The sequence below is a fragment of the Bombus terrestris genome, chromosome 5, assembly GCF_910591885.1.
Source record: "Bombus terrestris chromosome 5, iyBomTerr1.2, whole genome shotgun sequence".
Lineage (NCBI taxonomy): Eukaryota > Metazoa > Arthropoda > Insecta > Hymenoptera > Apidae > Bombus > Bombus terrestris.
Window position 1 is genome coordinate 1,512,437 of NC_063273.1, and position 15,111 is coordinate 1,527,547.

At 29.4% G+C, this 15,111-nt stretch overlaps 4 protein-coding genes across 8 annotated transcripts; 2 read left to right on the forward strand and 2 right to left on the reverse strand.

The window, feature by feature from the left end:
- The first annotated feature begins 118 nt into the window (after positions 1–118).
- On the forward strand, positions 119–3,748 carry LOC100642755 (N-terminal kinase-like protein). The gene is made up of 12 exons (XM_012308974.3): positions 119–261; positions 383–529; positions 607–735; positions 829–1,040; positions 1,367–1,457; positions 1,540–2,022; positions 2,104–2,325; positions 2,398–2,650; positions 2,723–2,893; positions 2,974–3,242; positions 3,328–3,442; positions 3,520–3,748. Exons 1-12 carry the CDS (start codon positions 148–150, stop codon positions 3,669–3,671), a joined length of 2,358 nt encoding a protein of 785 aa, XP_012164364.1. The 5' UTR covers positions 119–147; the 3' UTR covers positions 3,672–3,748.
- A 51-nt stretch (positions 3,749–3,799) lies between these two features.
- LOC100642996 (probable glucosamine 6-phosphate N-acetyltransferase) lies at positions 3,800–5,404 on the reverse strand. The gene is made up of 5 exons (XM_003395783.4): positions 5,106–5,404; positions 4,775–4,895; positions 4,634–4,696; positions 4,416–4,543; positions 3,800–4,343 (listed from the first exon to the last, which is right to left on the reverse strand). Exons 1-5 carry the CDS (start codon positions 5,118–5,120, stop codon positions 4,101–4,103), a joined length of 570 nt encoding a protein of 189 aa, XP_003395831.1. The 5' UTR covers positions 5,121–5,404; the 3' UTR covers positions 3,800–4,100.
- Positions 4,998–7,150, forward strand: LOC100642326. Of its 2 annotated transcripts, none has more exons than XM_012308966.3 (3): positions 4,998–5,121; positions 6,420–6,584; positions 6,673–7,150. In XM_012308966.3, exons 1-3 carry the CDS (start codon positions 5,088–5,090, stop codon positions 6,744–6,746), a joined length of 273 nt encoding a protein of 90 aa, XP_012164356.1. In that variant the 5' UTR covers positions 4,998–5,087; the 3' UTR covers positions 6,747–7,150. The 2 variants fall into 2 exon arrangements, with proteins under 2 accessions (XP_012164356.1, XP_003395824.1); XM_003395776.4 differs by lacking the exon at positions 4,998–5,121 and adding an exon at positions 5,762–5,919.
- Positions 6,882–14,983, reverse strand: LOC100652277 (bromodomain adjacent to zinc finger domain protein 1A). Of its 4 annotated transcripts, none has more exons than XM_003395775.4 (14): positions 14,560–14,983; positions 13,952–14,090; positions 13,661–13,875; positions 13,369–13,579; positions 13,066–13,295; positions 12,309–12,982; positions 11,761–12,225; positions 11,199–11,689; positions 10,347–11,123; positions 10,056–10,270; positions 9,768–9,952; positions 9,471–9,584; positions 8,763–9,114; positions 6,882–8,257 (listed from the first exon to the last, which is right to left on the reverse strand). In XM_003395775.4, exons 1-14 carry the CDS (start codon positions 14,670–14,672, stop codon positions 8,074–8,076), a joined length of 4,365 nt encoding a protein of 1,454 aa, XP_003395823.1. In that variant the 5' UTR covers positions 14,673–14,983; the 3' UTR covers positions 6,882–8,073. The 4 variants fall into 4 exon arrangements, with proteins under 4 accessions (XP_003395823.1, XP_012164358.1, XP_012164357.1 ...); XM_012308968.3 differs by having other exon boundaries at positions 6,882–8,245; positions 13,369–13,591; XM_012308967.3 differs by having other exon boundaries at positions 13,369–13,591.
- Between the last annotated feature and the right edge of the window lie 128 nt (positions 14,984–15,111).

Consider the following 15,111-nt stretch of genomic DNA (forward strand, 5'->3'; position numbering starts at 1 on the left):
AGTTCAATATTAAGTACGTAATCGTCGCGAAGTAGCAGCGCGGTTGAAGATATAGTTGATGCGTAGCTGTCAGTGTAATGATAAGGTTCTGAGTCAAAGAATGAATTTGATTTATATCAGAGTTAAATAATTGAATCGAAAAGAAATATGTGGTCCTTCTTTTCAAGAGACCCCACCAAAGATTTTTCATATGAGATCGGTGAACCGGTTTCTAGTTTAGATGATAAGAGCATCTGGACACTGCATAGAGCTAAGAAAAAGGTACCATAACCTGATGCGGTAAAAATTCTTAGAAAATATTTCTCATTTTTAGGTATTCACTCAAATTTGATATTGTCTGTTTGAAAATTGTATTCTTATTATCCGAAATATTTTTTTGCAGGGTTCTACAGGAGGTGAAGATGTTTCAGTGTTCGTATTTGAATGTAAGACAGGCAATGAACATCTTTTGAATATAGCTCGTTCAGCGGTTAAAAGATTAAAAACACTTAGACATCCAAGCATACTTGCATATCTTGATAGTTTTGAGGTATAAAGATTTTATATTATAAAACATTGCATTAGTAATATGAATATACAGTAATATAATTTGCCTTATAATTTCAGACTAATAAAGTAATTTATTTAGCAACTGAACGTGTAGAAACTTTATATAGTCGTCTGATAAGGAAATCTGATGGTGATGATGAATCTAAAAGGGAACTATATTTTTCTTGGGGAATATTCCAAATTACTGTGCGTATAAAAAGTAAATATAATAATGCGTCATTTCACAATCTATCATTACATATATATATATTATATATATATATATATATATGTTAATAGAGAGCACTGAATTTTCTAAATAATGATGGTAACCTACGACACAACAATGTTAATTTATGGAGTGTATTTGTTAATGAGGAAAGTGGAGAATGGAAACTTGGTGGAGTTGAACATATGACAGCAGTAGATACTGTTTACAGCGTATTACCATCAACATTCCAAGTATATTATCCTCTTGATATTAAGGAAAATGTAAAGCCAGCCACCAAATGGTAAAAAAGATTTATGAACAATTCAAACAAATTCTTATTTCTATTTAATAATCATTACTGCTTAAAATGTACATTATTCTTATTACAAATGACACACACATATTACAAAATTATATTTTAATATATAAAAAATAATCCAATCGTATTTTTGTTATAGCTACAACTTATTTAATATGTAAAACTTTAACAAAATAATTGTCTTATTTGGTAAATAATAGAAAATAGTTATCTTATTCCTAAAGTTACACTACAATACTAGCTTTTCTATATGTAAACATTTAGGTTTATTGTTAACACTAAGAAACTGATGAATAAATAAAAAACAGCTCAGTTGACATGTGGGGACTTGGATGCCTGATCTGGGAAACATATAATGGTCCACTAACTTCAAATTCGCAACTTAAAGTCACTGATAAAGTATGTTTTCTGTATACCTACAGGATGAATATTTATTTTGAAATTGAAGTTGATATCTCTTAAATATCTATTTTTATTTTAGATTCCAAAACAATTGCAACTGATATATAGAGAATTGATCAGTAGCAATGAAGAAGGAAGACCGAATCCTGCAGATGTGATAGCGCGTTGCCGCAGTAATGGTGGATTTTTTAAAAATGATCTAGTAGATGCGCTTTTATTCCTAGAGGAAATTCAAATGAAAGAAAGAGGAGAAAAGGGGCGATTTTTCTCACAACTTGCTGTTCAGTTGGAATCATTTCCGGATGGCGTTGGCAGGTATAAAATTTTACCACAATTATTGGCTGCCTTTGAATTTGGTGATGCTGGAAGTGCAGTATTACCTCCTCTATTACAACTTGGTTGCCAACTGCCCGACGCCGAATATCAACGAAGAGTTGTACCATGTGTTGTCAAATTATTTGCATCCAATGATAGAGCAACAAGATTAAGATTATTGCAACAGCTAGATCGATTTGTTGATCATTTACAACCAGCAACAGTTAATGAAGCTATCTTTCCACAGGTAATTATGAATACTAATTGCTTTTTATTATGCAAAAATACAGATGATTCAAGATACTTTGATGTTATTTATTAATTACAGGTAGCCAAAGGGTTTTTAGATACAAATGCTGCAATCAGGGAACAAACAATAAAATCTGTTGTACATTTAGCACCAAAATTAGATTATAACAATCTTAATGTGGAAACATTAAGGTATTTTGCTAAACTTCAGTCGAAAGATGAACATGGCGGCATACGTACTAATACTACAGTTTGTTTAGGAAAAATTGCTCAACATCTTCATCCTCAAATTAGGCAAAAAGTAATTTCAATTTAGACATAAAAGTTATAAAGTGATATCTAATAGAGATTACAAATAACAACGTTATCGTAGGTATTAATTGGAGCATTTATTCGAGGTACACGAGATCCCTTTCCACCAGCTAGAGCAGCGAGTATTTTAGCATTAGCTGCAACGCAGCAATACTTTCTACTGCAGGAAGTTGCAAATCGTATTTTACCAGCTCTGTGCCCACTCACTACAGATGTGGATAAGGGAGTAAGAGATAACGCATTCCGAACTATCCGTGGATTTCTATCAAAACTAGAAAGAGTATCGGAAAATCCAGGATTACGTGAATCTATGGGTACTAAAACGATCCAGAGATTTTATTTATAAATAATCAACATAATTGATAATGTAAACGATATGATTTCAGAGGCTGATGTAAATACAGCTACACCAAGTCTTAGCAATGCAGCCGCAACATGGGCTGGCTGGGCTGTAACAGCAGTTACTGCCAAATTTTATCGCAGTCAATCGGATACACCTAAATCATCAAATCCGCATAACATATCTAGAATTTTACTAAACAAACCCGCCTCTTTAGGTATCTAATTTATATATATGTATATATTTTATTCTACTACTATGAAACATTGTTTACATAAATATATGATAAAATTACAGAGCAAGCTAGCAGTTCGCAAAGTAGTGCTAGTACAACTGCCACGACAAGTAGTGCTACAAGTATGACGTCATTAGACCATGATCATGAACATGATTTACAGAATGCTACAAACGCAAATTCAGATTGCGATTGGGACTGGGATGCTGACAATTGGGGGGATATGGAAGAAGGACCTTCTAGTACATCAGGACATGGACTAAGTAATATTTCACCATCTTGTCATTCTCCTAAACCTAATGATCAGTGGACAAGCCTTGAAGAAGAACCAGTTTGTATTATTCGAAATTAAAGATATATATATATATTAGCATACCACATGAAATAAAAGAAGGGAAATTAAATATTTCGTTTAGGAGGAAGAAGCAGCACAGGATGTAGAAGATAAGAATGATTCTTCTGAGGTAGGTTGGGAGGATTCAGAATTTCAGCCTCTGGAAGATTTTCAACCATTAGAACATACACAATCAGGTATATCTATATTTTTATAACTGTCACATTGATATAAATATTTAACTAATAATTTGAAATTAATTCTTTTGTATAAGAAAATGCTGAAAGTACTAATACAATTAGTGGAAACAATAAATTAGAAGAAGCAAGAAGAAAACGCGAGGAGCGTAAATTAGCAAGGCAAAGACAAATGGAAGCAAAGAGAGCGATAAAATTACGAAATAATGTCGCTGCTAAGAAACTCTAATTTAAATACAATAATTTAATGATTGCGTTTATGTATTTAACAAAAGCAAGAATTAAAAAATGATGAAAGCGAAAAAAGTATTTTTTCTATTAATGACTAGTTGATATTTGTTAAAAATTAATTTTGAATTGTTTTTCTAACATTGTTTATTGTATTATTATATATTCTTATAAAATATTATACATATGTCCAGTAAAATATAATTACAAATCAATACTTTTTTAACCTGTACATCCCATATTATATTTATTAATTCATATTGAAATAATTTATTGACTACAATATTTGTAAAAAGAGTAATAACTGTTTTTCAAATATTGAAAATGAAGCAATAAGAATCCCTGTTTAAAATCGAGGTATGCTGAAATTATGTAATGATTTAAACTATAAATTTTTTATAACAACTTTTAAGTATTGTTTTTTCTATCGTCATAAATGAGATTGTTCTGTATTGTTTTCAGTTGGAAATCTCATATTAAGATAATTGGCATTGCTAGGCTCACGTTTAAAGCCTAAACTTTCATAGAATGGTATAAGATGATCTTTACAATCCAATGATAATTTATAGCATCGTAAATAGCGTGACAATTGTAATATAATTTTGATTACTAGCTTTCCTAGATGCTTACCACGGTATTTATTATTTACTACCACATCTTCTAAACGTCCTCTCTGTAACAAATTTCTCTTTCTTGTAGGAAAATCTTTATTTTATAATAGATATTAAAAGAGTAAAAAACATACCACTGCACAATTGTGAATAAACTTTTGTTCTACAACTAATGTTGCAGTCGCTACTACTTTTTCAGTGTTTACATCTTCTATTACAATGATGTAATAGCTACCAGTATTTTTCATCATATGAAAACGATCTGTGTATTAGGAAATAAGATTAAATAGATTTTTATTATTATGTCTCCTATACTCATCTTTATACAAAAGTTAATTTAAAAAAGACTTACTAAGAAATTGTTCTCTATTTATATTTCCGACTTCAGTTAATTGAGCCAAGAGCTGAAGAAAACCTTTCAAATAAATATCACAATGTTAATAAATAAACTACATTATTAGTGATAATAACTGTTTTATAATCTTTCTTTTACCTCTATCATAATCTTCTGATTTTAAAGGCCTAATTAATAAACCATCGATGTGTGACAAGGACAATCGATCCAATACACTCGAATTAAATAATTCGATTTCTGTATCTTCAAGATATTTTTCCTGTTAATATTCAATAAACCAAAAATTAATTAATAATTAACATATTGCTTAAAAGATTAACGTAGTAACAACATTATGAATTCAGAGAAATCTTATACTTAGTAACATATTGTTTTTATCAAATCAGAATTATTTTTAAACTACACACAGACAACAAATGAAGTTCTTTAAATCCAAAAGTTAAGCTTAAAAATGAGAAGCATTTACAACCTCTATAGAACTCATGGCAAGTACACGCACAATTTCAGATTTATTATTAATCAATCGCGTTTGGGATAGATTCTGTTATCTTCCGCGCTCGTTCAGATTATACATATGGAGACCTTCACTAATATTTTAATTGATCTTATTGTAACATAAGGTGTCACTTTCACGCAACTACCTTCAAATGTTTTTATATTCTTATAATTTATATCAAGGATTAACTTGATAAGTCCGCATTGAAAATCTACTTTTGTTTATGATTGTATACACTGTATCATGATAAGACAGATTTACGTGTTGATAAAATGAATTGTAATCTTATTAAAAACCATATTTTATTTATACATGTTATATATAATATTCAAATTATTTTTTATTTTCATTAATACCAGCTGTTTAATATTCATATATGTGACTACTTATTAGTATATAAATTATTGATAAAATTGATATTAAACAGAACTTTATATAGAAATTTATATGATTTATTTATTAACGAGAAATAAAGTATGTTCAGTGATTAACTTTTATTTTGTAGTTTATTTCAAAAATTAAAATATAGTAAATTATTGATTACTATTAATTACTAATGTTTTAGCAGATCTTTTTAGTTTTTTTTTTCTTTAAATATGTCTGATTCTTAACCAATAAAATTTTAAATCTTGGACTATAACGGTAGATAATTGTGATTCGATACTTTTCGATACATTTTAGTAGGATGCTGGTTATATAATATTGTTCTATGGCTGTAACAGTCATAGTAGATCCGTTTCGTTAGTTTGTTAAGATTGTGTTCTAAACCGATAAAAGATAACATTCGGTAAATAAATGATTTTATGTAAATGTTAAAAAATATAAAAATCATATAAAAGCTATATATAAAATATTAATATGCAAAAGAAACTCATTATTCGCGCTGTAAATGTAATTTTCGTACTATCGAACTTTAATTTTGTAATTATATTTGCAATTTCCGTAACAGAACAAATTATACAAATATAGAATTACGCATATATTTGTCAGATACGTTCCATTCTGTTATAATCGAGTGAATCAGTTTTTATTAATCAAATTTCATGTACGATACATAATATTTATTTTCCGGATTCTTAAAGAATAAAAAAATATTCTTTTTCATTATATAAAGTATTATCATAAACATAAAGTGTATTAATTATTACTTTATAAACTACAAACCGTATGCTATCTCTTATGGAATATTATTTTTTAATCGTTTAAACATAGAAATAAATAACAAACAATAAAAATTAATATTAAACATTAATATCAAAATGAAGATTAATAATAAACTATTTTTAGCCATGTCTGGAACACAAATGAAGTACCCATATTCACTGGCTGCAAAAATTAGACGATTTCCATTTCATCATTACATGTTTGTAGCAAAGAATGGTTGGGTATTTAGATATTGGATAATTAGTTCAATAATTTGTTTACCTATATTCTATAAATTCCATAAAATGAGTAAGTACAATATTTTGGAAAACCTATTTTATGTTATTTTAGCATTTATATACGTAAGGATTAATAATTTTTTCTTATTGTATTGCAGGTCATGCTCCAGAAAATGTGAAAAAATGGGAAGAGATCCACAAAGAACAATTTTCTGGGAAAATGCATCATTAAATTATAAATTAAAAACATTGTAGTATGATGTGAAAGAGAAATATATATGAATACTTTCAAATTGTATATAAAAATTCTATTTAACTAGCTTCTGATTTATTATATAGTTTATTATAAACAAATTTCATTTGTAAATCTATTTTAAAAGTTTATTACCAAATTAATCGTATAAAACATACATGATTACAAAGAACTGCTTCTACTGCTGTACAATATAGAGATTAATGATAATTTGTACCGTAGATTTCATGTAGGGCCAGCCTAAAATTTATAATTTTCAAAAAATATGCTAATTATTGCGAAAAAGAAAGACAAGCGAAAAGAAAGATAAGTACTATTAATATGTTAACAATTTGATAAAACTTAAAATAAAAATGATGAAATAAAATCCTGAAGTTTCTGTAGTTTTGTGTGCATATTTGAACCCCAGTAAAATCTACTTTATATAAATACAAGTAAAGACATAGTAACTGTGTTTGTATCAATATATAATTACTTTTGTATGCTTTTAGCATTCATAACAAAAGCTCTTAGTTTCTGTTACGCATGTATTAACTCTTAAACCATCAGTCATGTTACGCATGATCGTACTTCACACTGCATATAGACGTACTATAAAAGGCAGGTAATGTGTAACATTTTACATGAATTTTATATAAGTCAAATCTTTCAAAGTTTAGAATATATTTAGGTAACCCTCCAAAATTTTTTACTTAACTATAAAGATATATAAGATGTAATCAAATTAATAACGTTAAAATAATAAATAATTAATAATATAATGTAAAACTTTGTTTTATAACAAAAAATTTGTTTATAATAATACTAACTCAAAAGACTATTCTTGTACTGGCTCAAGCATATGAAAATAGTTCATTGCTTACGCACTTGTTCATTTGTTTATAAAATGTTCTACATTAAACAGTAATTTCTACAAAATGGTATGCGAGAGCAATTGTACCACGCGTAAAATTCTACAAATAATACTGTGCATGCTTTTTGATATAGCAAGCCTAAGAAAAAGAGTTAATCGGGATATTTGTTAATTAACATAGAAGAAAATATTTTAAATACTTTTAAGCTTGCATTTTATCACCTCTTTCAATAGGTAAACTTCATAAATTCTATACGGTATTTTCTAATTTTCAGTAAACGAAATCATTTTTTTAGCAATATATACTTTACAGAGCATTTTTTGCTGAATTATGAATCTGTACACAATTCAACATCAGTGTACAAATTTAGCATCAAGGTACATTTAATTTACGTATTAGAAGTAAAAATTGATATTCAATAAATATAACGATTTCAAAAAAGTATTTTATCTCTATCTTGATTTTTGAATATTTTCTGCTTCTTCATCTTCGCTAACTGCGAGACCATTTTCTTCGAATTTTGGCTTCTTTGTATCTGGAGGTCGTAGTAATTCTTCACCATGTGTCGTCAATCCTAATTCTTTGCATCGTTTTTCATAGTACTTCAATAATCTGATACCTGCTCTGTATACGTAACTATTTTTAAAAAGACATAGCCTAACTTTCAAAATCTGTACTACTTTAAGTGTTCGGAAGCCAAAGATTTTGATCTTAAATGATTATTGTTCTGGTTTCTATTGCAATAATTTCTATTAGCTCTTTTTAACTTCAAAATATACAAAATTACTGCAAAATTTAATTTAATAGTAGCAAATGAAATTTTTTCATTCATTCATAAAGCTATGATTGTGAAATATTTAATTGTTGCATATTTTGTTAGTTTCAATATTCATTAGTTACAAATGCATGCAATCCCACTTCTATCTTTTGGTATTAGAGATACAAATATCATTTAATAATATTAATAAATATACAATATAGTATAAAGATATTATTATTATTAGCACATATAAAGTTACTAAAACACTATACTTAAACACTTGCAATATGAACATAGCACATTAATCAATAGTATTAGTTAATCTCGCAATCTCTGGCGTCCGAACTTATGTAAAAAAATACTTGTGTTAGTAATACTCACTTGTAAACAGAACTGTGTTCTTCGTTATAAGCTTGACAATTTTCAAACACTAAATGACAATCACTGAAAAAATGTTCCAGTGTTTCATATTCATTATTATTAAGTTTATATTTAATTGTACCAAAATCCATAGGATTGGAAATAATATCATGATAATCTGGAACTTCATCTTTTGTAACAGGTGATAGGAAAGGCCATGAATCTCTGTGATGCCTAATGTCAGAAAGTAATTCCTGTAGTCTCCCCATACATCCCTTAATTGTTCCCTTATCTTCTTCTTGTTCAATTTCAGCAGCTCTTTTAGCTGCTCTTCTGGTTTGTCTTGGTTCTGTATCCTCTGAAGTGCTGCTATCTGTATATATATAAATATGTATATATACAATTAAATACTGATATTAGGATGTAAACACTTCTAAAGTAGTTAGTTAATGGAAAACATTAAAAGAATTACATTGAATTAAGAAAAGTATAAATATATTTAAAGAAAGAAAGCAAATTTAATATAAATTTTAAATGTTCTGCTTTAATAGAAGCATAAGTACCATTTGCACATACATGCAACAAAGTTGATTAACCTTAATTTAGTAATAATGAACAAATGTATAAAGCAATCCTACATATTACATATCATTATACCAAGTATTACTATATTTGTAAAAAAAATCTGTATTCATACTAAGCAAAAGTGAATAGAATTACAATACAGACCGTCCCAGTCTGTAGATTCTGTAGTGAGGAGGCTCTTGGCAAAGCCATGGATGCGAGAGCGTGCTGCTGCAGCGCACAGTCTCTCCTTGTCCCTTTCCCTTTCACGCCCCCTCACTAACAACATAATTAGAACTAAGAAACTGCTTTATTACATTAGTATTTAAATTTAAAAAATGTGCTAAGATGTTAACACGAAATGATAATAAAATATTATGAGACAGCGCAATATTTTCAAAGTTTGTCATAGCATTTCCTGCGACCATTAAATTTGCCATAATTGTATATTATAATATTTACCATATCTTATGTTTGTCTTTCTCTCTTTCCTATCCTTGCAGTCTGAACAAACCCATCTTCCTCGAGGTGCTCTTGTTAACGGAGGTTCTATACATTCTACATGATAAAAATTTGAACATGTATCGCAGCTGATTAATTTTCCACCGCTTTTACATATGCAACATACATTTATTTGTCGACTACCCCTGGAACATATATTAATTATTGAAAAATTTCTTCGTTTAATACTAAATAATACTTATAATTTCTAAAAAATACCAAATATTTTATTATTAAAATGACACTTACATATCATCATCACTATCTTCTTCTAATTCTTCATCAACTGAATCCCCTTCCTCCTCACTTTCAAGAACACGTTTTGCACGATTATGTCGAGTTTCTTTGGTTAATATTACATCCTCCTCTAATTCATCTTCAAATTTTTTTCTCTTTTTAATTTTCTCTTTTGGTTTTGTAGGTGGTTTACATACTTTACAATACCAATCTCCATCTGGTACACTCTACAAGTAAATATTTAATATCAAATATTGCAATATAATGGAAGCTAAAAATAAAAGGATTAAGAAAATAATGTACATTTAATTTTGGTTGCAAACAATATAAATGATGGCCTTTGTTGCACCCATCACATAGTAGCATTTTGTCGCCGTCTCGTCGTCGTCTACATATTCGACACTGAGCATTTAATGCACTTCTACTCCATGCAACACTATTTTCTAAAGTACTTAAATGTACAAACAATTGAGACCAACTCGCTGATGCCATAAGTGATTGTTCCCATTTCTCTCTGATGTCTTCGCCAAACCATTTCTTATCTTTCTCAGTGGCACCTAACGGTTTTTGTAAGTACTTTTGCTCAATAGCGTGAGATAACTGTAAAATAGCACAAGCCATTTGTTTAATGGCTAACTGCTGATTAGGATCTGGGAGCATTTCATTTTCACTTGGTGGACCTAAATATTTTCCTGCATCTTTATAAGTTTTTGTATTAATACTTCCAACTTCTGAATCTGGAGTTCCAGGTCTGCTATGCTTTGTTTCATTTTTGATTTTGTCTAAAGATGTATTAGAAACAATATCTGCTTCAATTTCATTTGTACCATACACTAATTTATCACATTGTTTATCATATTTCCTGTTATTTATTGCGTGCCTCCATATTTCACGGTCATTAACTTTCAAATTCCCCAAAGCCCCTCCTTTCACTCTGTCTTCGAAATCTAGGATATAATCTCTTAGAGTCAATTCTAAAACAATATTGACTGCCATTTCTGAAGGAAAATTTAAGTTGGCATTTTCGTATCTATTCTTTTTTGAAATCCTATTAGGGTGCACTTTGATAGGTTCTGAAAACTGTATCGAAAATTTACTCGCAATGTTTACTCAATAGTAATTTCAAAAGATAAAGAATCCATCTGAAATACTTACTACTTCAGGATTAAGTTTATGTCTAGGACATTCCTCAATCACAGACATTAAACTTGGCATTTCTTGTATAATATTATTTCTGAGTTCACCTTCTCTAATTCCTCGTTTACTTAAACCATTTACTAAAGCTTCTATATCTTCCGGCTTTCCAAAGAAACTCCATTTTAGTTCTGATCTCTTGCAATGCACAGGACATTCTTTGTCTCCTGTACAGGCCATTAGATTTTTTCTAATATCAAATAATTCTTGTTTAAACTCTTTCCGAGACATATCTTTCCTTGGAGACTTAAGAATATTTTTGTCAGAGAATGAAACTTTTTTAGGAGACCTTTTTGCTTTTTTAAAACTATTTTCTTTATCACTAAATTCATCTTCAAATTTATTTTTTAAATATGCATGCATAGCTTCTGTATCTAATAATTCTGGTTGATAAGGTGTACCATCAGGAATGCAATTACCAGACCACCATTCATCATTTTCTACAAATATTCCTATAAGAAAAACAAAGAAAATTTACAAACATTTTTTATTAATTGAATAATATAGAAACATGAAGCTCTACCTGGTATTGATAAAAATCTCCAATATCTACGATGAGCTCTGTCAGAACCTAAATAAACCATCATTTTATTATCTCTGGATGCTTCCTGAAGTTCTTTTAATTTATTCTCATATTCTTCTTTTTTTTTTTCCTCTTCACAACTACCACGCGTAACTTTCTTTGGTATTTTACCATCATTATCTTTTTCACGATCTCTCATTCTTTCTTTTTCTTCTTTTTCTTTCTTTTGTTCAGCTATTAAGAAAGACTTCAGTTCTTTCTTTGCTTGATGAAGTTTTTCGCGTCTTTCTTCTATTACATCTCGTATCGAAGCGAAAGTGAGCAACTGATTTATCAAACATGTAGCTACTTTTAACTTTTCACCTAACTCAAATTCATGAACACTACAATGACCTAACAATCTTAAAATGTATGTCTCGTTTATTCTCATATACAGTGCAGGATCATCTTGATTTGTATAACCACCTGAAGAAATTAGGATTAAATATAATATTCGTTAATGGTTTGGTTTAGCATAGTTACATATATATATATATATATATATGTACCTCTTTGAGAATATCTCCACTTAGTAGCAACATCGCCAATTCGCCCTCCAGAGCACAACAAGTGTTGTCTTAGAATTTCACTTAAAGTTACATGATCTAATGTCAATTCAGATAATTTGCAACCTTGGTGCACCTGACTCCAACTAGATGCTATAGTAGAAAGTTTTACAGCCTTTGTCATTGATGATGCTCCTTCATTCATGCTAATATCATTTGTTATGTCAGATGCTTGTGCATGAATTTCATCTTCTTCATCTGTTTGATATTTGAAAATGTTTGCTAATAGTAATTGTAGAAGATCACTCCAAGGTCCAGATGTTTCTTTTAATAATAGTGCTTTTTCCAGTAGATCTAAAGTAAAACCATTTGGAAAATATGCACTAACTTCCAGTTCTTCATTAAAAAATTCTAAAAATTCTAGAATCATTACACTGTCGCCAAATTTTTCATTAGGTATGCTACTCTTGACTGGCGTAGCTTCTGGGATAGGAGAAAGATCTTCACATTCAAGATCCTCCCTTGGCTTATTCCATTGTCTTATATATGCAGCTAAAGCAGCTGATTTTTGTTTTTCCTCCTTTTTACGTTCATTTTGCAATACTCTTTCTTCTTTACGTTTTGCTTTTTCTTCAAGGGCTTTTGCCTTAAGGTCTTCCTTAAATTTCCCATTCATCCTATTTAAAAGTTTTGTAATTTCAATTTATTTTTAATAACTAGATACTGCAAACTACCTTTAGTTTAATATATATTGTTTTACCTTGGTTTGCGAAATTTTTTTATATCCACTCCTCCTTGATTCACTTTTTTTAAAGGGTTAGGTTTTTCTATTAACTTCTGTTTTGATACATCTGTAGTAAGAAATTTATCTATTGATTCCTGTTTATGTTTAACAGGCTTTTTAATACGTGATGTAAAGTCTGGAGGAGGACCGGCAAATATGGTATCAAAACGTACTTTATTAATCCCATATTTTTGCAAAACGCTATCCTAGAAATGCAGAAAAATTTGCTCCATCAATATATTCACAAAATTTTTGTGTTATTGCTATTAATATACTAACTTTAATAATCCATATTCCATTTTCATTCTGTTCACATAACTGACGTAAAAAAATTTTATTACGCTCTTTACTGTAATGTTGTTTCCTTCTTCTCACTTGTGCTGCTTCCACAATCATGAGTTGACTAACATCAGAATCTCCAGAGTCTAGTTGTTCCACTTCATAACGAAATAATTTTGCCGGTGGATGATACTGTTGTTCTTGTGGGTTCCTATGTAATAAGCTTAAATTACAATAATATGAATGCACATACATATATTCTTCATTTATACAATATAGATAAATATTATACCTATTGTTTTCTTTATTATATAATTTAATTTGTTGTTCTGAGGGTGCAATAACTTGAAGAACATGACAATCACACCAAGAATCCTCTGTAAAACTTGCTTCTACCATTTCACCAACGAAATAACGATCCCTTGCAAATTGATATACATCTTCTATCATTTCCTTAAAGGATGATCTATTCGTTTTACTGGCAAGATATAATATAGGTATACGTAGCTGTAATATAAAACACATAGTCAACAAATCTAATATTTTAATAATGTAACATTAAATTTTTAATGAAATATCGCACCTCCATAGGAAATTCTTTAAGGCTTCTTTTTGCATTTTCTTCACATTGTAAAGCCTCCTCAAAGGTCATGTTAGTTCTGCCAGTTATACTACATGACCATATAAGTGAGTTACATAAAATAATCCTCTCACAAAATTCACTGCAATCATAAAATATATAACATCCTAAATGCAATGTTATTAATATCAATGCAATAACATTTTTCTAAAAGTGGATAGCAGATTTACATATCATTGCAAAAATGAAAATAAACGCTTAAAAAACACGGATGTAAATATGCAATAGAGTAACAAAATAAAACTGAGATAATTTAATTTATGATCTTTTCGAAATTATCATGCAAGATTTAACTAATGACGATAGATAAAATTTACGTGCATGATCTAAATGTTTCCTATAATGTACTTTTCAGCTTTATCTATTGAGTAAAGAGTAAAAGGATATACAATAACAAATCATTAACTAGCACATCGACATGTATTATTTGCGAGAATAGCATCAAGAAAGCAAGATAATGTTGAAAGAATACGAGATATTTATGACTGAGAAATTGCATTAACGAAACTGCAGAATATGTTTCGAACTTATCTCAGCTGTCATGGTCTTACTTGTAGTCCTTGAAAATTTCATTGGTAACCTCACAGTGGAAAACTTCGTCGTCGTCTTTAAAATCTGATGAAACGTGAAGACGTTGGAACGGCTGTTTACGAAGAAGCGGCATGTCGACACTTGGTAAATCTACGTCTTCGTTCACGTTTCTAACAAGTTATAATCAATTCTACGTCGAAGATAGTGCTATACTTTTTCCGAAACACCGAGAGACACATGCAACACACGCCAACTCTTATAAACGCGTTTAAAGTTTCAACTGCTTTTTAATTTCCCCTGGAACTTGTTGCGATTTACTTGATTTGAAATTTTGTTTATTTATACGCATTGAACATAAAACTTTGATATCGTTTCACGAAACATTTCGAGTCTCATGACAAAGCACGATTTAACGGTGCTCGTGGAAGCGCGCATTCACATCTGGCATCTCAAAGCCGGAAACCAATAAAAAGAATAATCTTGCCAACATAAAGGGATTATTTAAAACGCGGGAAATAAAGATAATCATGTAATAATGTTCATTGCGTTAATGCATTCAAAATTTTCGATTC